The sequence below is a fragment of the Epinephelus lanceolatus genome, chromosome 23, assembly GCF_041903045.1.
Source record: "Epinephelus lanceolatus isolate andai-2023 chromosome 23, ASM4190304v1, whole genome shotgun sequence".
Lineage (NCBI taxonomy): Eukaryota > Metazoa > Chordata > Actinopteri > Perciformes > Serranidae > Epinephelus > Epinephelus lanceolatus.
Window position 1 is genome coordinate 11,591,064 of NC_135756.1, and position 15,392 is coordinate 11,606,455.

General features: G+C 35.3%; 1 protein-coding gene across 1 annotated transcript; it reads left to right on the forward strand.

Moving 5' to 3' along the window:
• Positions 1-1,204: 1,204 nt before the first annotated feature.
• On the forward strand, positions 1,205-10,508 carry tigarb (TP53 induced glycolysis regulatory phosphatase b). Its single transcript, XM_033614337.2, has 6 exons — positions 1,205-1,299; positions 1,614-1,651; positions 3,740-3,861; positions 7,497-7,574; positions 7,680-7,790; positions 9,504-10,508. The coding sequence occupies exons 1-6, from the start codon at positions 1,268-1,270 to the stop codon at positions 9,936-9,938; spliced, it is 816 nt and encodes a 271-aa protein (XP_033470228.1). The 5' UTR covers positions 1,205-1,267; the 3' UTR covers positions 9,939-10,508.
• Positions 10,509-15,392: the final 4,884 nt, after the last annotated feature.

The following is a 15,392-nucleotide window of genomic DNA, read 5'->3' on the forward strand; positions in this document are numbered from 1 at the left end:
GCTGCATCTGTAAAACAAGCTACTTTTTTTATTTAGTATTAGTGTTTAACATATAAATTATTATTATTTAAGTAGGATGGATGTGATGTATAAAAAGAAATGCATTCTAAGTAACAGGTAGCACTGTAATAGCGTAGATTAATAAATGAATAATATAGAAATCAGTGTTATAAATAATATTAAAATTTGATACATGTAAAAATACTTGCAATTTTGGCGGAAATAGAGATGAGAGTTGTTTTTTGTTTTCAGTTGAACAAATATTGTCTATAATCATATTTAACTTTTTAAGACTGGAAGTACAGTGGTTGATTTTACTTTTTTTTTTTTAACTTGAATTTGTTCAAGCTTTAGAGACTGTTAAATATAAAGGGTACTGTTAATAGTTAAATGTTGTTAATCTTATTTAAAATTAATTGTTAAAATTAAATGTTTGCTAATTCATCTAAAACTAGCACAGTAATCAATATGGGTCTGCAATTTTTTTATTTCTCCATGTAAACATACATTTATATAATGCCTACAGGTGCTTTAGATCACAGAATATTATTGTTATTATTTTAAATATTATTAATTTTAATGATGAGTCATTTGTTTTTTGAAAAGTAAAAAATGCTAAAAGAGAACTTTTCATTTAGACATTCTTGACAAAATATCAGACAATAAATGCAATCAACAGCGTATAAATTAAATATTAATCACTTAATAAATCAATCATATTATTTTCCACATCACACAAATACAAAATCAATAAATTATTCACTTTATTTGTCCAAATAATACAAATACAAAACAGAAATAAACAAAAGATCCCAAATTAAAGAACTTAAAAGTTAATATATATATATATATATATATATATATATATATATATATATATATATATATGAAAAGTAATATATTAACATAAGGTTCATATGCAGTGATAATAATAATAAAGGTGAAACAAAGTAAAAATGAAAATACATAAACATACATTTTTTAAAAATGAAAATATATAAAATAGAATTAAAAGAATATTTTTTTCTGTACAAAATTTACAAAATAAAGAAATATTAACGACTAAAACGTTTCGTTTTATATTAATAAATTTACAACCGTAATATTAACACTTACAACCTCAAAGTATGAATATTATTATATTACAATTAAATAGTCTTTACGCAGCCCTGCAATGCGATATGATTTACGTCATGACGCATGAGGCAACGTCACATGATTGCGGCTGAACCAACCGGAAGCAGCCGCATGAGAGCAGCCGGTGAAAATGTTTACGTTCAGTTTAACTCTCGTACGACAGTAAGTGATTATTTCCAGCTTTAATTTTCCTCTCCTGTCCTCAGAGGACTTAAACATGAATTGATAATGTAAATATATTCTACAGAGACAGTGTGTCGCGTCAGTTTGGTGATGAAGCATGGCGGCTGAATGTGTGCGGTTAGAGTTCACAGAAACAGGAGCAAAGTAACTGAGCTACTATGAGTGTGTTTATTGTGTTACAGTCTTCATAACTAGCTTTGTGTTTGAAGGGAGGTATATTAGTTTTAATGTCACCGATGAAACGCACAGACGTGTTTAAGATAATTGAATGACATTGCTGTATTTTCTCACAGTGGGGAAACTCAGTACAACAGGGACAAGCTGCTGCAAGGTACGTTCTGACTCAGTACAGTCTGACTCACTCATATACAGATACAGTCAAACGTGGGTGTTTGCTCTAGACTTACATGTCTTACATGTTACAGGAGGGAGCATGAATATGTTTCCAGGGTCCTCAATATCAATATCATCTTAATATGACTCATTTGGGAGACCTGTCAATTAGTTTTTATGTGCTCAGCAATGTTTTTTCAATGGGTCAGATGCTCAGTGTATGTTTCCCTGGGTCAGCATGTTGTAATCATCCACCTACAGTTTATAGCCTACTGTTCATATAAGTAACTCCTTGAGACTTACGCCCTTTAAAGTTGTGAGCAGGACAGTTTTCTTGACTTTAGACATTGATATCTCCACAGTGGTTGAGGAGATTTTTACCAAAGTTCTAGGGACGCACCGATCCGATATCTGGATCGAATCTTGGCACCGATATCATCAAAATAGATGGATCGGGTATCTGAAAATGCAATCTATACCTGAGGCAATCCTTTCCTTTTAAATCTATTGCAATGCGAGCTACGTCATACGTCATGGAGCGAAGGAGAGAATCTGCTGTGTGGAGGTATTTCACACTCAACACTCCCAACTAGCCCGACGGCAGTTTGTAATGTCTGCAAAGTGAATGTTGCTAGGGATGGTGGTAGTACCGCCAAGTATAATACTACCAGTTAATTACAGTATCTACAAAAACATCACCAAATGGAGCACCAAGAGTTCCAGCAGTTGAGTAAGTCGAAAACGAGCAGGAGGTAATACTACACAGCAGTTAACGAAAAAGAAAAAGAGAGAAATTCCCAAGCAATAGCGCAAAAGAAAGAACATTTCTGAGAAAGTGCTGGAGTACATTGTTTTGGATGGACAACCAATGACAGTTATTGAAAACATGGGCTTCCAACGTTTACTGGATCACCTGGAGCCACGGTACAATTTGCCGTTGCGCTAATATTTTTCCAAGACTGCACTGTCGGAAATGTACAAGGGTGAGCAAACACTTGTCTCAAGAGTTACAAGATGTAGATGTAGATTAATCTGTTTCATCTTGTTTCATTTTACCTTAGGAACAAACTGTGTAGTCATCAATGCCTGATGCCTCTAGTCTTTTCTGTTCTACATGTAAAGGTATATAGCTTTTTAGGTCAACCATGGTATCGGATCGGTATCAGGTATCAGCTGATACTCAAAGCCACAGCATCGGGGTTGGTATCGAAACTGAAAAAGCTGCATCGGTGCGTCTCTACATAGTTCGCAGTCCTAACTAATGATTTTAATGTAACAGTAATAACTTGTATAGCATTTATCTAAACAAGGTTACAAAGTGCTTGAAAAATAACATGAAAATAAGACGTCAATAAGATTACAATGATTTTTAAAAAAAAATGTAAGAGCTAGAAAAAATGATAAACTATATAGCACCTTTCATAGAAGAAATGCAGCGCAAAGTCCTTTACAATAACGGCATTATAAGCACCGAGTGCTTCACATGAAAGTAGACATAATGGATATAAAACAGACAAGGCAATTTAATATAAAAGGGCATTTAAAAACAGTTTAAAACATCCAGGTGTGCCGTGGGATTTCTTTATAACCACACATTATTATTGCAATGTTCAACTGAGCCTATGCAAAAAGTTATGAATGAATTTTTAATTGACTGTATCAGTATGTTGTGTGCACCCATTTCCCAACACAGAGGAAACTCTAGCTAGAACATGTAATTTAATTTAATTCAATTTAAAAAAAAAACCTTCACTGGGAACCTATTTGTCACTGTTCACACGTGGAAATTATAAGTGTGTGACACATCAAAAGCCCTGATTGGCAGCCAGTGTGAGGGGTGAGAAAGCCGTGAGTGGGACGATGGATCACTTTATCGTACGGAGCAAATTACAACAAAGCACCAGTGACGACGACCTACCACCGAAAGAAAAGAGAAAAAAATGTCAGACAGTATCATAAAAGCTACCTGTTGTATTTTTATTGTCGTATGTCGTGATAAGAGTGATAGCACGGGTTATAGAGAAGGCTGTGAACAGATAAAAATACAGAGTATTACTGGCAAACCGACAACTCTGTGTTTTTTTAGGTCAAGGTGTGGACACGCCCTTGTCAGAAACAGGTTTGCAGCAGGGTGAGGCGGTGGGACAATACCTCAAAGACATCAAATTCAACAATGTGTATGTCAGTAATCTACAACGAGCCATACAGGTAAGACACACCTACCAACCTGGTGTCACACACAGATCAGCTGACAGAAGAATCACTGTCTTTCTGTCATCTGCATAGTGATTAAATGTCAGATCATGCAGACTTGTTGTTTTATCTGTGTAGTGCTGTTCGCACATGAAAAGATAAGTTTGGTGATATTCTATATTTTCGTTATTGTGAACAATTCCATGAAAAGACCCAACAACAATCATACTAACAAGTATTGTCTCTAAAGCCAAAGCCTGATATAACTTATTCCTCTGCGACACTATTGTTGTCCAGAAACTGATTTTTAAAAAACACATCAATCAGCAACCCCTTTGCACTGGGTGACACGTCCCTTCATTGTGATGAACACGGGCACTGTCATTCATTTTGAGACAGTCCTACGTACATAAACCCTCTGGCTGGAAATTTTCACTAGATTCTCAAATGTGTATTAATTCGCAGGTGAATATAGTCCCCGACAAATGCACTGCTTACACGTGTTTACACACTGTTTTATTATTTATCCTTTTGTAAAAGTGACACTCATATTAAAGGAACAGTGTTTAAGATTTAGGGGAATTTAGTGGTATCTAGTGGTAAGGATGTAGATTGCAGCTGAAACTTCTGGTTAGAATTCCTTCAGTGTTCATTGTTCAGGAGGTTTTTGCTGGGAGCTGAATTATCCACAGAGGCCTCTTCCTCTCCAAAACAAACAGACCTGGTGATTTCAAACCGGTAAAAACACAGAATAAATTAGTTTCATGCAAAAAAAAAAAAAAAATCAGTGTTTTTCTGACACAGCGTGTCACGGCGGGGTTGCCAACGAAGGTGGTCGACACAAGAATGTGAATAGCCCCATCTAGAGTCAGTGTTCAGTTTGTCTGTACTGTAGAAACATGGTGGTGCAACATGGTGGACTCCGTGGACGAGGACCACTTCCTCTGTAGACATAAAGGGCTCATTCTGAGGTAACGAAAACACAGTTCTTATTTTCAGGTGATTATACACCAAAGAAAACTCCCTCGAAAACATGATAGCACATCTCAGGGGGCTTTATCCTAATAAACAAATTTGAATAATTAATATTCTTCCAATACATACCTAGACTCACAAGTCAGTCTTTAGACGCTTTGCTTAACTAAAGACTGATTTCTTTCTCCCTGATTTTGTGTTTAGATGAGCGGATACAATTTCAGAATTTAAAAAACTCCCTACCTTGCAGAACCAATAGTAAATCCGCAGGGCAGTCCTTCAGTGGCTCGCTGAAATCTTGTGCTTGTAAACACAGTTAAAAGTTTTAAACAAAGTCGCTGTAAGTCCTTCATTTCCACAATCTCGTGGACTGAGCACACGCTTGATGAAACGAAGTTAAATCTCTCGGCATCCATTTTCAAGCTCTCTGTGTGTTTGTGTCCTTGTGGACGAGAAAAGGGGGAGCGCACATTTCCGGGAGGGCGTTTCCTTTTCAAAAATGCAAAAGGCGTTACTTTGTTGCCGGCCGTTTTCTCCAGTGTGTTGAACACACTTTAGAAAGGGGTATCCCCAGACTATTAGAATGTTGAGATCTCTGATTGTCTGGTGGCGAGACGAATACATCCCTATCAGTCTTTCACACTGAACCTTAAAATATGTGAATAATTTCTAAAGAGTTACATCTTCAGTATGAATGAATCAGGCCACAGAAAGAGTAGGACAGTCTGAAACTATTGAGAGACAGACTTTGGTTTTGCCTTTTCATAGGCAGCAGTGTGTCCTTTAAAACCTTTGAGTTTTTTTTGGTCTAACCTTTAATAGAATAATTTATCAGCATATGACTCCCTAGAGATCCTACGTTGACCCCCTATTGTAGTGATATTTAACATTTTGTCCATGGAACTTTTCAAGTTTGATGAAATTTCCTGTGAATAATTTTACCAATACAAACATTGTGCAACAGCCTTACATCAGTGACCTTTGAAATAAGTGATTCCAGACCAAACCTCACACATTTTTCCTTTAGTTAAGTGTCAACATTTTAACAAACTCCTACGTGATTGTCTGCCTCCACATGTCATTATGCATATAAAACAGAACAGGCCCTAAAAGCATCTTACGGCTACAACGGTCTGAGCTCATGACACTGAAAATGGGACTTGGGCCATCTTAGTTTAAAGGTCCCGTGTGTAGGATTTCGGAGGACATATTGGCAGAAATGGATTACAAAATAACGACAATGTATTCTTTAGTGTATAATCACCTGAAAATAATAAGTGTTGTGTTTTCTTTAACTTGATCCGTTTATGTCTACATAGGGAGCAGGTCCTCATCTGAGGAGTCGGCCATGTTGCACCACTATGTTTCTACAGAAGCCCAGAGCAGACAAACCAAACACTGGCTGTAGATATTGAACCCCAAACTGTTTCCGATGGCTGTTCCATGGGTGTGTTAGTGTGTTTGAAAACTGAGTAGGAGGTGTATGGAAGCCTTGTATGAATGTGTGTGTGAATGGTGAATGTGACTCGTAGTGTAAAAAGCGCTTTGAGTTGTCAGATGACTAGAAAGGTGCTATACAAATGCAGGTCCATACTAGGGGTGGGCAATATGGCCCTAAAATAATATCATGATATAAAACATCACTGACTCCTGTGTGCACAGACAACCCCAAAGCATCAGGCAACATTATTTAAAAATCTTAATTTAGGTTGGCAGAAATGATTCAGTTTAAATTTGGGCCTCCTGCATCGTCTGCCCAAGGGTGAAGCTCATACTCAGCATGGAGAATATGGGAAGAGTCGGACAGTATTCTCTGTGCTTGTCTCAGAGAGGAAAAGACCTCTGCGGATAATTCAGCTCCCGCTAAAAGCCTCCTGAACCTCTGGATCCTAAGTTATTGGAGGAAAAAGGTGAGAACACATTGGCAGGTGCTAGTCTAACGGCCCGCCTCCAACATACCAAACATTCAAGGAGAAACAGTGATTTGTAATTTATTTAGTGTTTGTGCCGGTTTTCATCACCTGGTCCATTTGTTTTGGAGATGAGGAGACCTCCGTGGATAATACGGCTCCCGATAAAAACCTCCTGATCAATGAACACTGAAGCAATTCTAACCAGGAGAAGTTTCAGCTTGTTGCAATCTGCAGTCTTCACCACTAGATGGCGCTAAATCTCCCTTAATCTTACACATTGCTACTGCTTTTGGTATATCGGTGGTAAATCGCGCTGAGCAAGGGATAACTGACAAATAAAACCACTGTTTACATTAACCTGCATTAAACTAATGGGCAGTGTTCATTACCAAGATGCAAAAGAAGCTCTGTGATTAAACATGAGCAGAAAATGTCCCAACAGTTTCACAGCTGGAGCTCCAGACCTTTTTTCTGTCCGCAGAGTATCTGCAGCTTGTTTATTTCCTATCAGGAACAAATGATTCTGTTAAGCCAGTAAAGTGTCACTATTGTTTTCTCAAGGTTGTGAAAAAGGGGAAAAACAGGATGCATGTAAAAGACTTCCAGATATAAAATAGTTGTGTGCACATTCATGTCTCTGTGGTCTTTGACTCACTGATGCTGACAGTGTATTAATGACTTTTTAGTTTGCCTATGACAGACACTTTTGGCACTCACAAATTATTTGAGTCAGTAATTCCCAGATTACATTTCCTCCTTCAGACAGCTGAAATAATTCTGAGAAACAACACTCACTGTTCTGGCACGGAGATGGTCCTGGAGCCATTACTCAGAGAGAGGGTAAGTTGTCTTTGTACTACCTCCAAATATTAAAGCTTTAAATGTAGCACTACATCAGCTACTGTTCTGATTTATAGGCTGTGGTGTGTGGTTGTGTTAATGCAGGGTTTTGGTGTTGCTGAAGGACGTCCCAAAGAGGATCTGAAGAACATGGCCAACGCTGCTGGGCAGTCATGTCATGACTACACTCCTCCAGGAGGCGAGACTTTAGACCAGGTGAGTCAGATACAGTCAGGATTCATCATTTGGACACTCACTGTACAGTACTGTACTGTTAAAATGTTAAACAGCCACTTTTACCAGCTGGCACTAAATTGCATTTTGGGGGATTTGATTGCAGTCAGATAGTGCTTGACCACATCAAAATGCACCCAACACCCCTTAAAGGTTGGACTTTGGGCTGGGTGATATAATGGCTATGTACAATATATTTTCAAGCAAGATATAGATTTAGACAACACCATTTGTATTGATATAGGGTCATATCATCATGAGGTGGATCATAGTGCATCACCATTCTTCTTGGTAGTTGTAGTCTGACAGAACTGTTGAAAGAATGCAGCGAGAACACAGACGTTTCATATACAAGACGTATATAATGTGGACACAGTGTCTCTTGTTCCTTCCCTCCCTCGGCCTCTCTGTTGATGCTATGTGCATAAATAAAATTAAAATCCCAAATAAATAAAAAGATTTAAATCATTTCCCGGCACTACATTTAAAGGCCATGGACAATGACTTTTTAACTCCCCCTACAAAGAGTTGTAATTGTTTCAAACCTACTTGATACTTTTATACTCATGTTATAGTTTTGTGTCCTGTGCTGCAAACCTTTAAATCTCTGTAGCTCCAGTGCTTGGTGCTCACATACTGCCAAAAATGTCTTGTGACATGTCAAATGTGGCTTTGACTATATATTGTGTATCGCCAGACAGCGTGTAATCTAGATACAATCTGGATACAAGACACATTTTCATACCAGGAGTAAAGGGAGGTCTGTGAAACTTAAGGTTAGGAGATGATTGTTTGTGCAACAGCGCCATGTTGTGCCCATTTTAAATATTGCATGGACAGATAATAGCTGCAAAAGACAGTGCAGTTTGGTAGTTAATGTGGAAGATCCCAAGCTACTCTACTTGATTCTTCCATGGTTATATGCTTGTGACAATGCTTGTTTTTTTTTTTTTTGTAAAGCCACAGTTGGTAACTTTAATGAGAATAACTTTTGTCATGTTTGCTGAAACTGTCACTTTGTTCTGAAGGAAGTACTTGAGACAGATAATCTGTGAAAAACAAATCATGCCTCCTCCTCTTCCTATTGCCTCTAATGGTATCTGCCAGAATCTACCGCAGCGTACCAAAAGCGACCAAGAAGTCACTAAAGCAGCTGTCAATCATGTTGATCACTGCTTGTTAACTGTGTCAAACTAGGCAGCGCTGATCAAACACGAATCAAGATTCTGTAACTGCATTGCCCATTTCTCACCTCAGATGTTTTCAGAAACACAAGTAAGTGACTGTTTCGCTGCAAAATGAGAGAATTTGCTCTTAGTAGTGCAAAATGCACAGCAGAATTTTCCAAAACTATCACAGGGCTGACACAGAGAGACAGGCCACCATTCACACCTACGGGCAATTTAGAGTCACCAGTTAACTTGCATGTCTTTGGACTGTGGGAGGAAGCTGGAGTACCTGGAGAAAACCCTCGCTGTCATGGGGAGCACCACCATGCTGCCCTATGTCTATAGATCAACTTACTGATGAATCAATTTCTCATTTCAGCTCTCTTTTTTATATAGTTTGTACAATGGCAAAATAATTTAAAGAAACTTGTATCTGACAGACAGCACGAGACTCTGACAGTGTTTACTTTGTCAGATGATTCACACTCTCAAACCTGCTCTGGTTCCCTGTCACCTTTTTTTCCAGGTGAAGCTGCGATTCAAAAAATTCCTCAAAGTCCTTTTCAAGCAAATGTTGGATGAACATGGGCAGTCAGGACCACACGCCTCCGCAGGAGCATCAGGAGCTGGAGACACTGCGAACGGACCCGCAGCTGCTGCCTCAGTCATTGCTTCTGTCGGCTCGGCTGATGACGGTCTCCAGGGAGTGTCGGTCCACGCTCTGGTCGTGAGCCACGGTGCTTACATCCGTGTAGCCGTCAAGCACCTCGTAGAGGATTTAAAAAGCTCTCTGCCTGCAGGGGTGAAGATGTCCCAGCTGTTCTCACCGTGTCCTAACACAGGCATCAGTCGCTTCGTTTTCACCCTGAGCCAGTCCGAGTCCAGCCCGGTCCTCTCTGCCGCTCGCTGCTTCTTTACCAACAGGAAGGATCACCTGGAAAACCTCACAGCTGCTGAATAGTGTGAAAGGGACAGAAGTTTTATGTAATGGTACTGTTTGTGTGCACATGTACTGTATACATTCTCTGACGGGAACAATCACGAACACTAAAGGGAAAGTAAGAGGCAAAGACCTCAGAGTTACTACAGGGTAACTGAATAAAGCAATGCACATGGTCTTTTAAATAATCACATGGTTTTACTGAGGATCCATAGTCAAAATAAGTGTGCAGTGCTGTATTATCAGTGTTTTATCATCCTTCAACTGTAGGGCAGTGAGGACTTGTGTCATACTACATATATTTTATTATTGTTAACATTATTGCCTCTTCGATCATGTTATACCAAAGTCAGAACTATTTAATGTATTGTTGGGCACTTAATATGTGTGGCATTTTTAAGTTGATGTCTCCTTTGTTGCTGCTCATTTTACTTGTGCAATACATCATGAAAACACTGAATTTATGTTATGTTTTATACATACCTATAGATAAAAGAGATGAATACAGGGTTCACATATGACAAAATGCTGTGGAAGTATATAAATGCAGTGTGGTCTATTTATTAAATCCTGTAATATGTGATCTATAAACCGACTTTCCATTCAACATAAATGCATTTTTTATGATTCTGAAATACTGGAAGGAGAGCTGTCTCCAGATCGCTGTGTTTCATGGTAATGATCAGTGGTGGATGGAGTATTCACATCTTTTACTCAAATAATTGTAGTAATTCTGCAGTTCAACAATAATCTTATACAAATATGAGTCCTGCAGTCTCCATCTTACTCAATTAAAGTACAAAAGTGTTCAGTAGCATGAGTATATGCTTTAAGTACCCACTACCCAGTGTGAAAGTACTGAAGATACAGAGTGCACCAGTTCATGATCATGCTATACTATGACAATTTTTTTCGACGTACGATGATATGTTCTTTTTATTAGTTTTTTCAACATACTGTCCTTTGACTTTCTTCGGCATACTATACTATGCCGTTTTTATCAGTTATTTGACATACTATGCTATGTTGTTTTTATCAGTTTTTTCAACATACTGTCCTTTGACTTTTTTCAACATACTATGCTATGCCGTTTTTATCACTTTTCAACATACTGTCCTTTGATTTTTTTCAACATACTATGCTATGCCGTTTTTATCAGTTTTCAACATACTGTCCTTTGATTTTTTCGACATACTGTACTATGCCGTTTTTATCAGTTTTTTGACATACTATACTATGCCGTTTTTATCAGTTTTTTCAACATACTATACTATGCCGTTTTTATCAGTTATTTGACATGCTATGCTATGTCATTTTTATCACTTTTCAACATACTGTCCTTTGATTTTTTTTCGACATACTGTACTATGCCGTTTTTATCAGTTTTTTGACATACTATACTATGCCGTTTTTATCAGTTTTTTCAACATACTATACTATGCCGTTTTTATCAGTTTTTTTCAACATACTGTCCTTTGACTTTCTTCGGCATACTATACTATGCCGTTTTTATCAGTTATTTGACATACTATACTATGTTGTTTTTATCAGTTTTTTCAACATACTGTCCTTTGACTTTTTTCGACATACTATACTATGCCGTTTTTATCAGTTTTCAACATACTGTCCTTTGATTTTTTCGACATACTATACTATGCCGTTTTTATCAGTTATTTGACATACTATACTATGCCGTTTTTATCAGTTATTTGACATGCTATGCTATGTCATTTTTATCACTTTTCAACATACTGTCCTTTGATTTTTTTTCGACATTCTGTACTATGCCGTTTTTATCAGTTTTTTGACATACTATACTATATCGTTTTTATCAGTTTTTTCAACATACTATACTATGCCGTTTTTATCAGTTATTTGACATGCTATGCTATGTCATTTTTATCACTTTTCAACATACTGTCCTTTGATTTTTTTTCGACATACTGTACTATGCCGTTTTTATCAGTTTTTTGACATACTATACTATGCCGTTTTTATCAGTTTTTTCAACATACTATACTATGCCGTTTTTATCAGTTTTTTTCAACATACTGTCCTTTGACTTTCTTCGGCATACTATACTATGCCGTTTTTATCAGTTATTTGACATACTATACTATGTTGTTTTTATCAGTTTTTTCAACATACTGTCCTTTGACTTTTTTCGACATACTATACTATGCCGTTTTTATCAGTTTTCAACATACTGTCCTTTGATTTTTTCGACATACTATACTATGCCGTTTTTATCAGTTATTTGACATACTATACTATGCCGTTTTTATCAGTTATTTGACATGCTATGCTATGTCATTTTTATCACTTTTCAACATACTGTCCTTTGATTTTTTTTCGACATTCTGTACTATGCCGTTTTTATCAGTTTTTTGACATACTATACTATGTCGTTTTTATCAGTTTTTTCAACATACTATACTATGCCGTTTTTATCAGTTTTTTTCCAACATACTGTCCTTTGACTTTTTTTCGACATACTATACTATGTCGTTTTTATCGTTTTTTTCGACATACTATACTATCAGTTTTTTTGACATACTATACTATGCCGTTTTTATCAGTTTTTTCCAACATACTGTCCTTTGACTTTTTTCGACATACTATACTATGTCATTTTTATCAGTTTTTCAACATACTATGCTATGTCGTTTTTATCAGTTTTCAACATACTGTCCTTTGACTTTTTTTCTGCATACTATGCTGTGTCGTTTTTATCAGTTTTCAACATACTGTCCTTTGACTTTTTCTGCATACTATGCTATGTCTTTTTTATCAGTTTTTTCGACATACTGTCCTTTGACTTTTTTCGACATATTATACTATGCCATTTTTTATCAGTTTTTCGATATACTATACTATGTCGTTTTTATCAGTTTTCAACATACTGTCCTTTGACTTTTTTCAGCATACTAAACTATGTCGTTTTTATCAGTTATTTGACATACTATGCTATGTTGTTTTTATCAGTTTTTTTCAACATACTGTCCTTTGACTTTTTTTGCATACTATGTCGTTTTTATCAGTTTTTTCAACATACTGTCCTTTGACTTTTTTCGGCATACTATGCTATGCCGTTTTTATCAGTTTTTTGACATACTATACTATGTTGTTTTTATCAGTTTTTTCAACATTCTGTCCTTTGACTTTTTTCGACATACTATACTATGTCGTTTTTATCAGTTTTTTCAACGTACTATACTATGATGTTTTTATCAGTTTTTTTTGACAAACCATAGTATGACTTTTTAAGACGTTTTTCGACATACTATACTATGATGTTTTTTTCAGTTTTTTCAACATACTACACTATGATGTTTTTATCACTTTCTTTGACATACTATACTATAAAGTTTTTTCAGTTTTTTCAACATACTATACTATGACTTTTTTCGACATACTATACTATGATGTTTTTTCCGTTTTTTCAACATATTATACTATGACTTTTTTCAACATACTATGTTATGTCATTTTTATCAGTTTTTTCACAATACTCTACTATGACGTTTTTAGCAGTTTTTCCAACATACTTCACTATGATGTTTTCATCAGTTTTTTTTCGACAAACCATAGTATGACTTTTTAAGACGCTTTGTGACATACTATACTATGATGTTTTTTCAGTTTTTTCAACATACTATACTATGACTTTTTTGACATACTATACTATGACGTTTTTATCACTTTCTTCGACATACTATACTATGATGTTTTTTCCAGTTTTTTTCAACATACTATACTATGATGGTTTTTTCAACATACTATACTACGACGTTTTTATCACTTTCTTCGACATACTATACTATGAAGGTTTTTCAGTTTTTTCGACACATTATACTCTGATTTTTTTCGACATGTTATCCTATGACTTTTTTCAACATACTATACTATGACGTTTTTTCAGTTTTTTCGACATGCTCTACTATGACGTTTTTATCAGTTTTTTCTTCGACAAACTCTCCTATGACTTTTTTAGACTTTTTTCCACATACTATACTATGATGTTTTTATCACTTTTTTCGACATACTATACTATGATGTTTTTTCAGTTTTTTCAACATACTATACTATGACTTTTTTCGACATACTATACCATGATGTTTTTATCATTTTTTTCGACATACTACACCATGATGTTTTTATCATTTTTTTCGACATACTGTACTATGATGTTTTTTTCTGTTTTTTCAACATATTATACTATGACTTTTTTCAACATACTGTTATGTCATTTTTCGACATACTATACCATGATGTTTTTATCATTTTTTTCAGAATACTCTACTATGACGTTTTTATCAGTTTTTCCAACATACTTTACTATGACGTTTTTATCATTTTTTTTGACAAACCATAGTATGACTTTTTAAGACGTTTTTCGACATACTATACTATAAAGTTTTTATCACTTTTTTCAACATACTATACTATGATGTTTTTTCAGTTTTTTCAACATACTATACTATGACTTTTTTCGACATACTATACTATGATGTTTTTTCAGTTTATTCAACATACTACACTACGACGTTTTTATCACTTTCTTCGACATACTATACTATAAAGTTTTTTAATTTTTTTCAACATATTATACTATGACTTTTTTCGACATACTATACTATGATGTTTTTTCAGTTTTTTCAACATACTATACTATGACTTTTTTCGACATGCTATACTTTGAAGATTTTATCACTTTCTTCGACATACTATACTATGTTTTTTCAGTTTTTTCAACATACTATACTATGACATTTTTATCGCTTTCTTCGACATACTATACTATGAAGTTTTTTCAACATATTATACTATGACTTTTTTCGACGTACTATACTATGTCATTTTTATCAGTTTTTTCAGAATACTTTACTATGACGTTTTTATCAGTTTTTTCTTCGACAAACTATACTATCACTTTTTAAGACTTTTTTCGACATACTATACTATGGTGTTTTTTTCAGTTTTTTCAACATACTATACTGTGACTTTTTTCGACATACTCTACTATGACGTTTTTATCAGTTTTTACGATAAACTATACTATGACGTTTTTATCAATGTTTTTGTACATTCTATACTATGACTTTTTAAGAATTTTTTTTTACATACTATGCTGATGTTTTTATCAGTTTTTTCGACATACTATACTATGACGTTTTTATCAGTTTTTTTGACATTCTATAATATGACTTTTCAACTTTTTTTTTTACCTACTATGCTGACGTTTTTATCAGTTTTTTCAACAAACTCGACATACCAAACTATGACTTTTTTCAACATACTATACTATGTTGTTTTCATCAGTTCTTTCAAAATACTCTACCATGACGTTTTTATCAGTTTTTTCAACAAACTATACTATGAAGTTTTTAGCAGTTTTTTTCAACATACTATACTATAATGTTTTTGTCATTTTTTTCGACATACTATACTATAATGTTTTTGTCATTTTTTTCG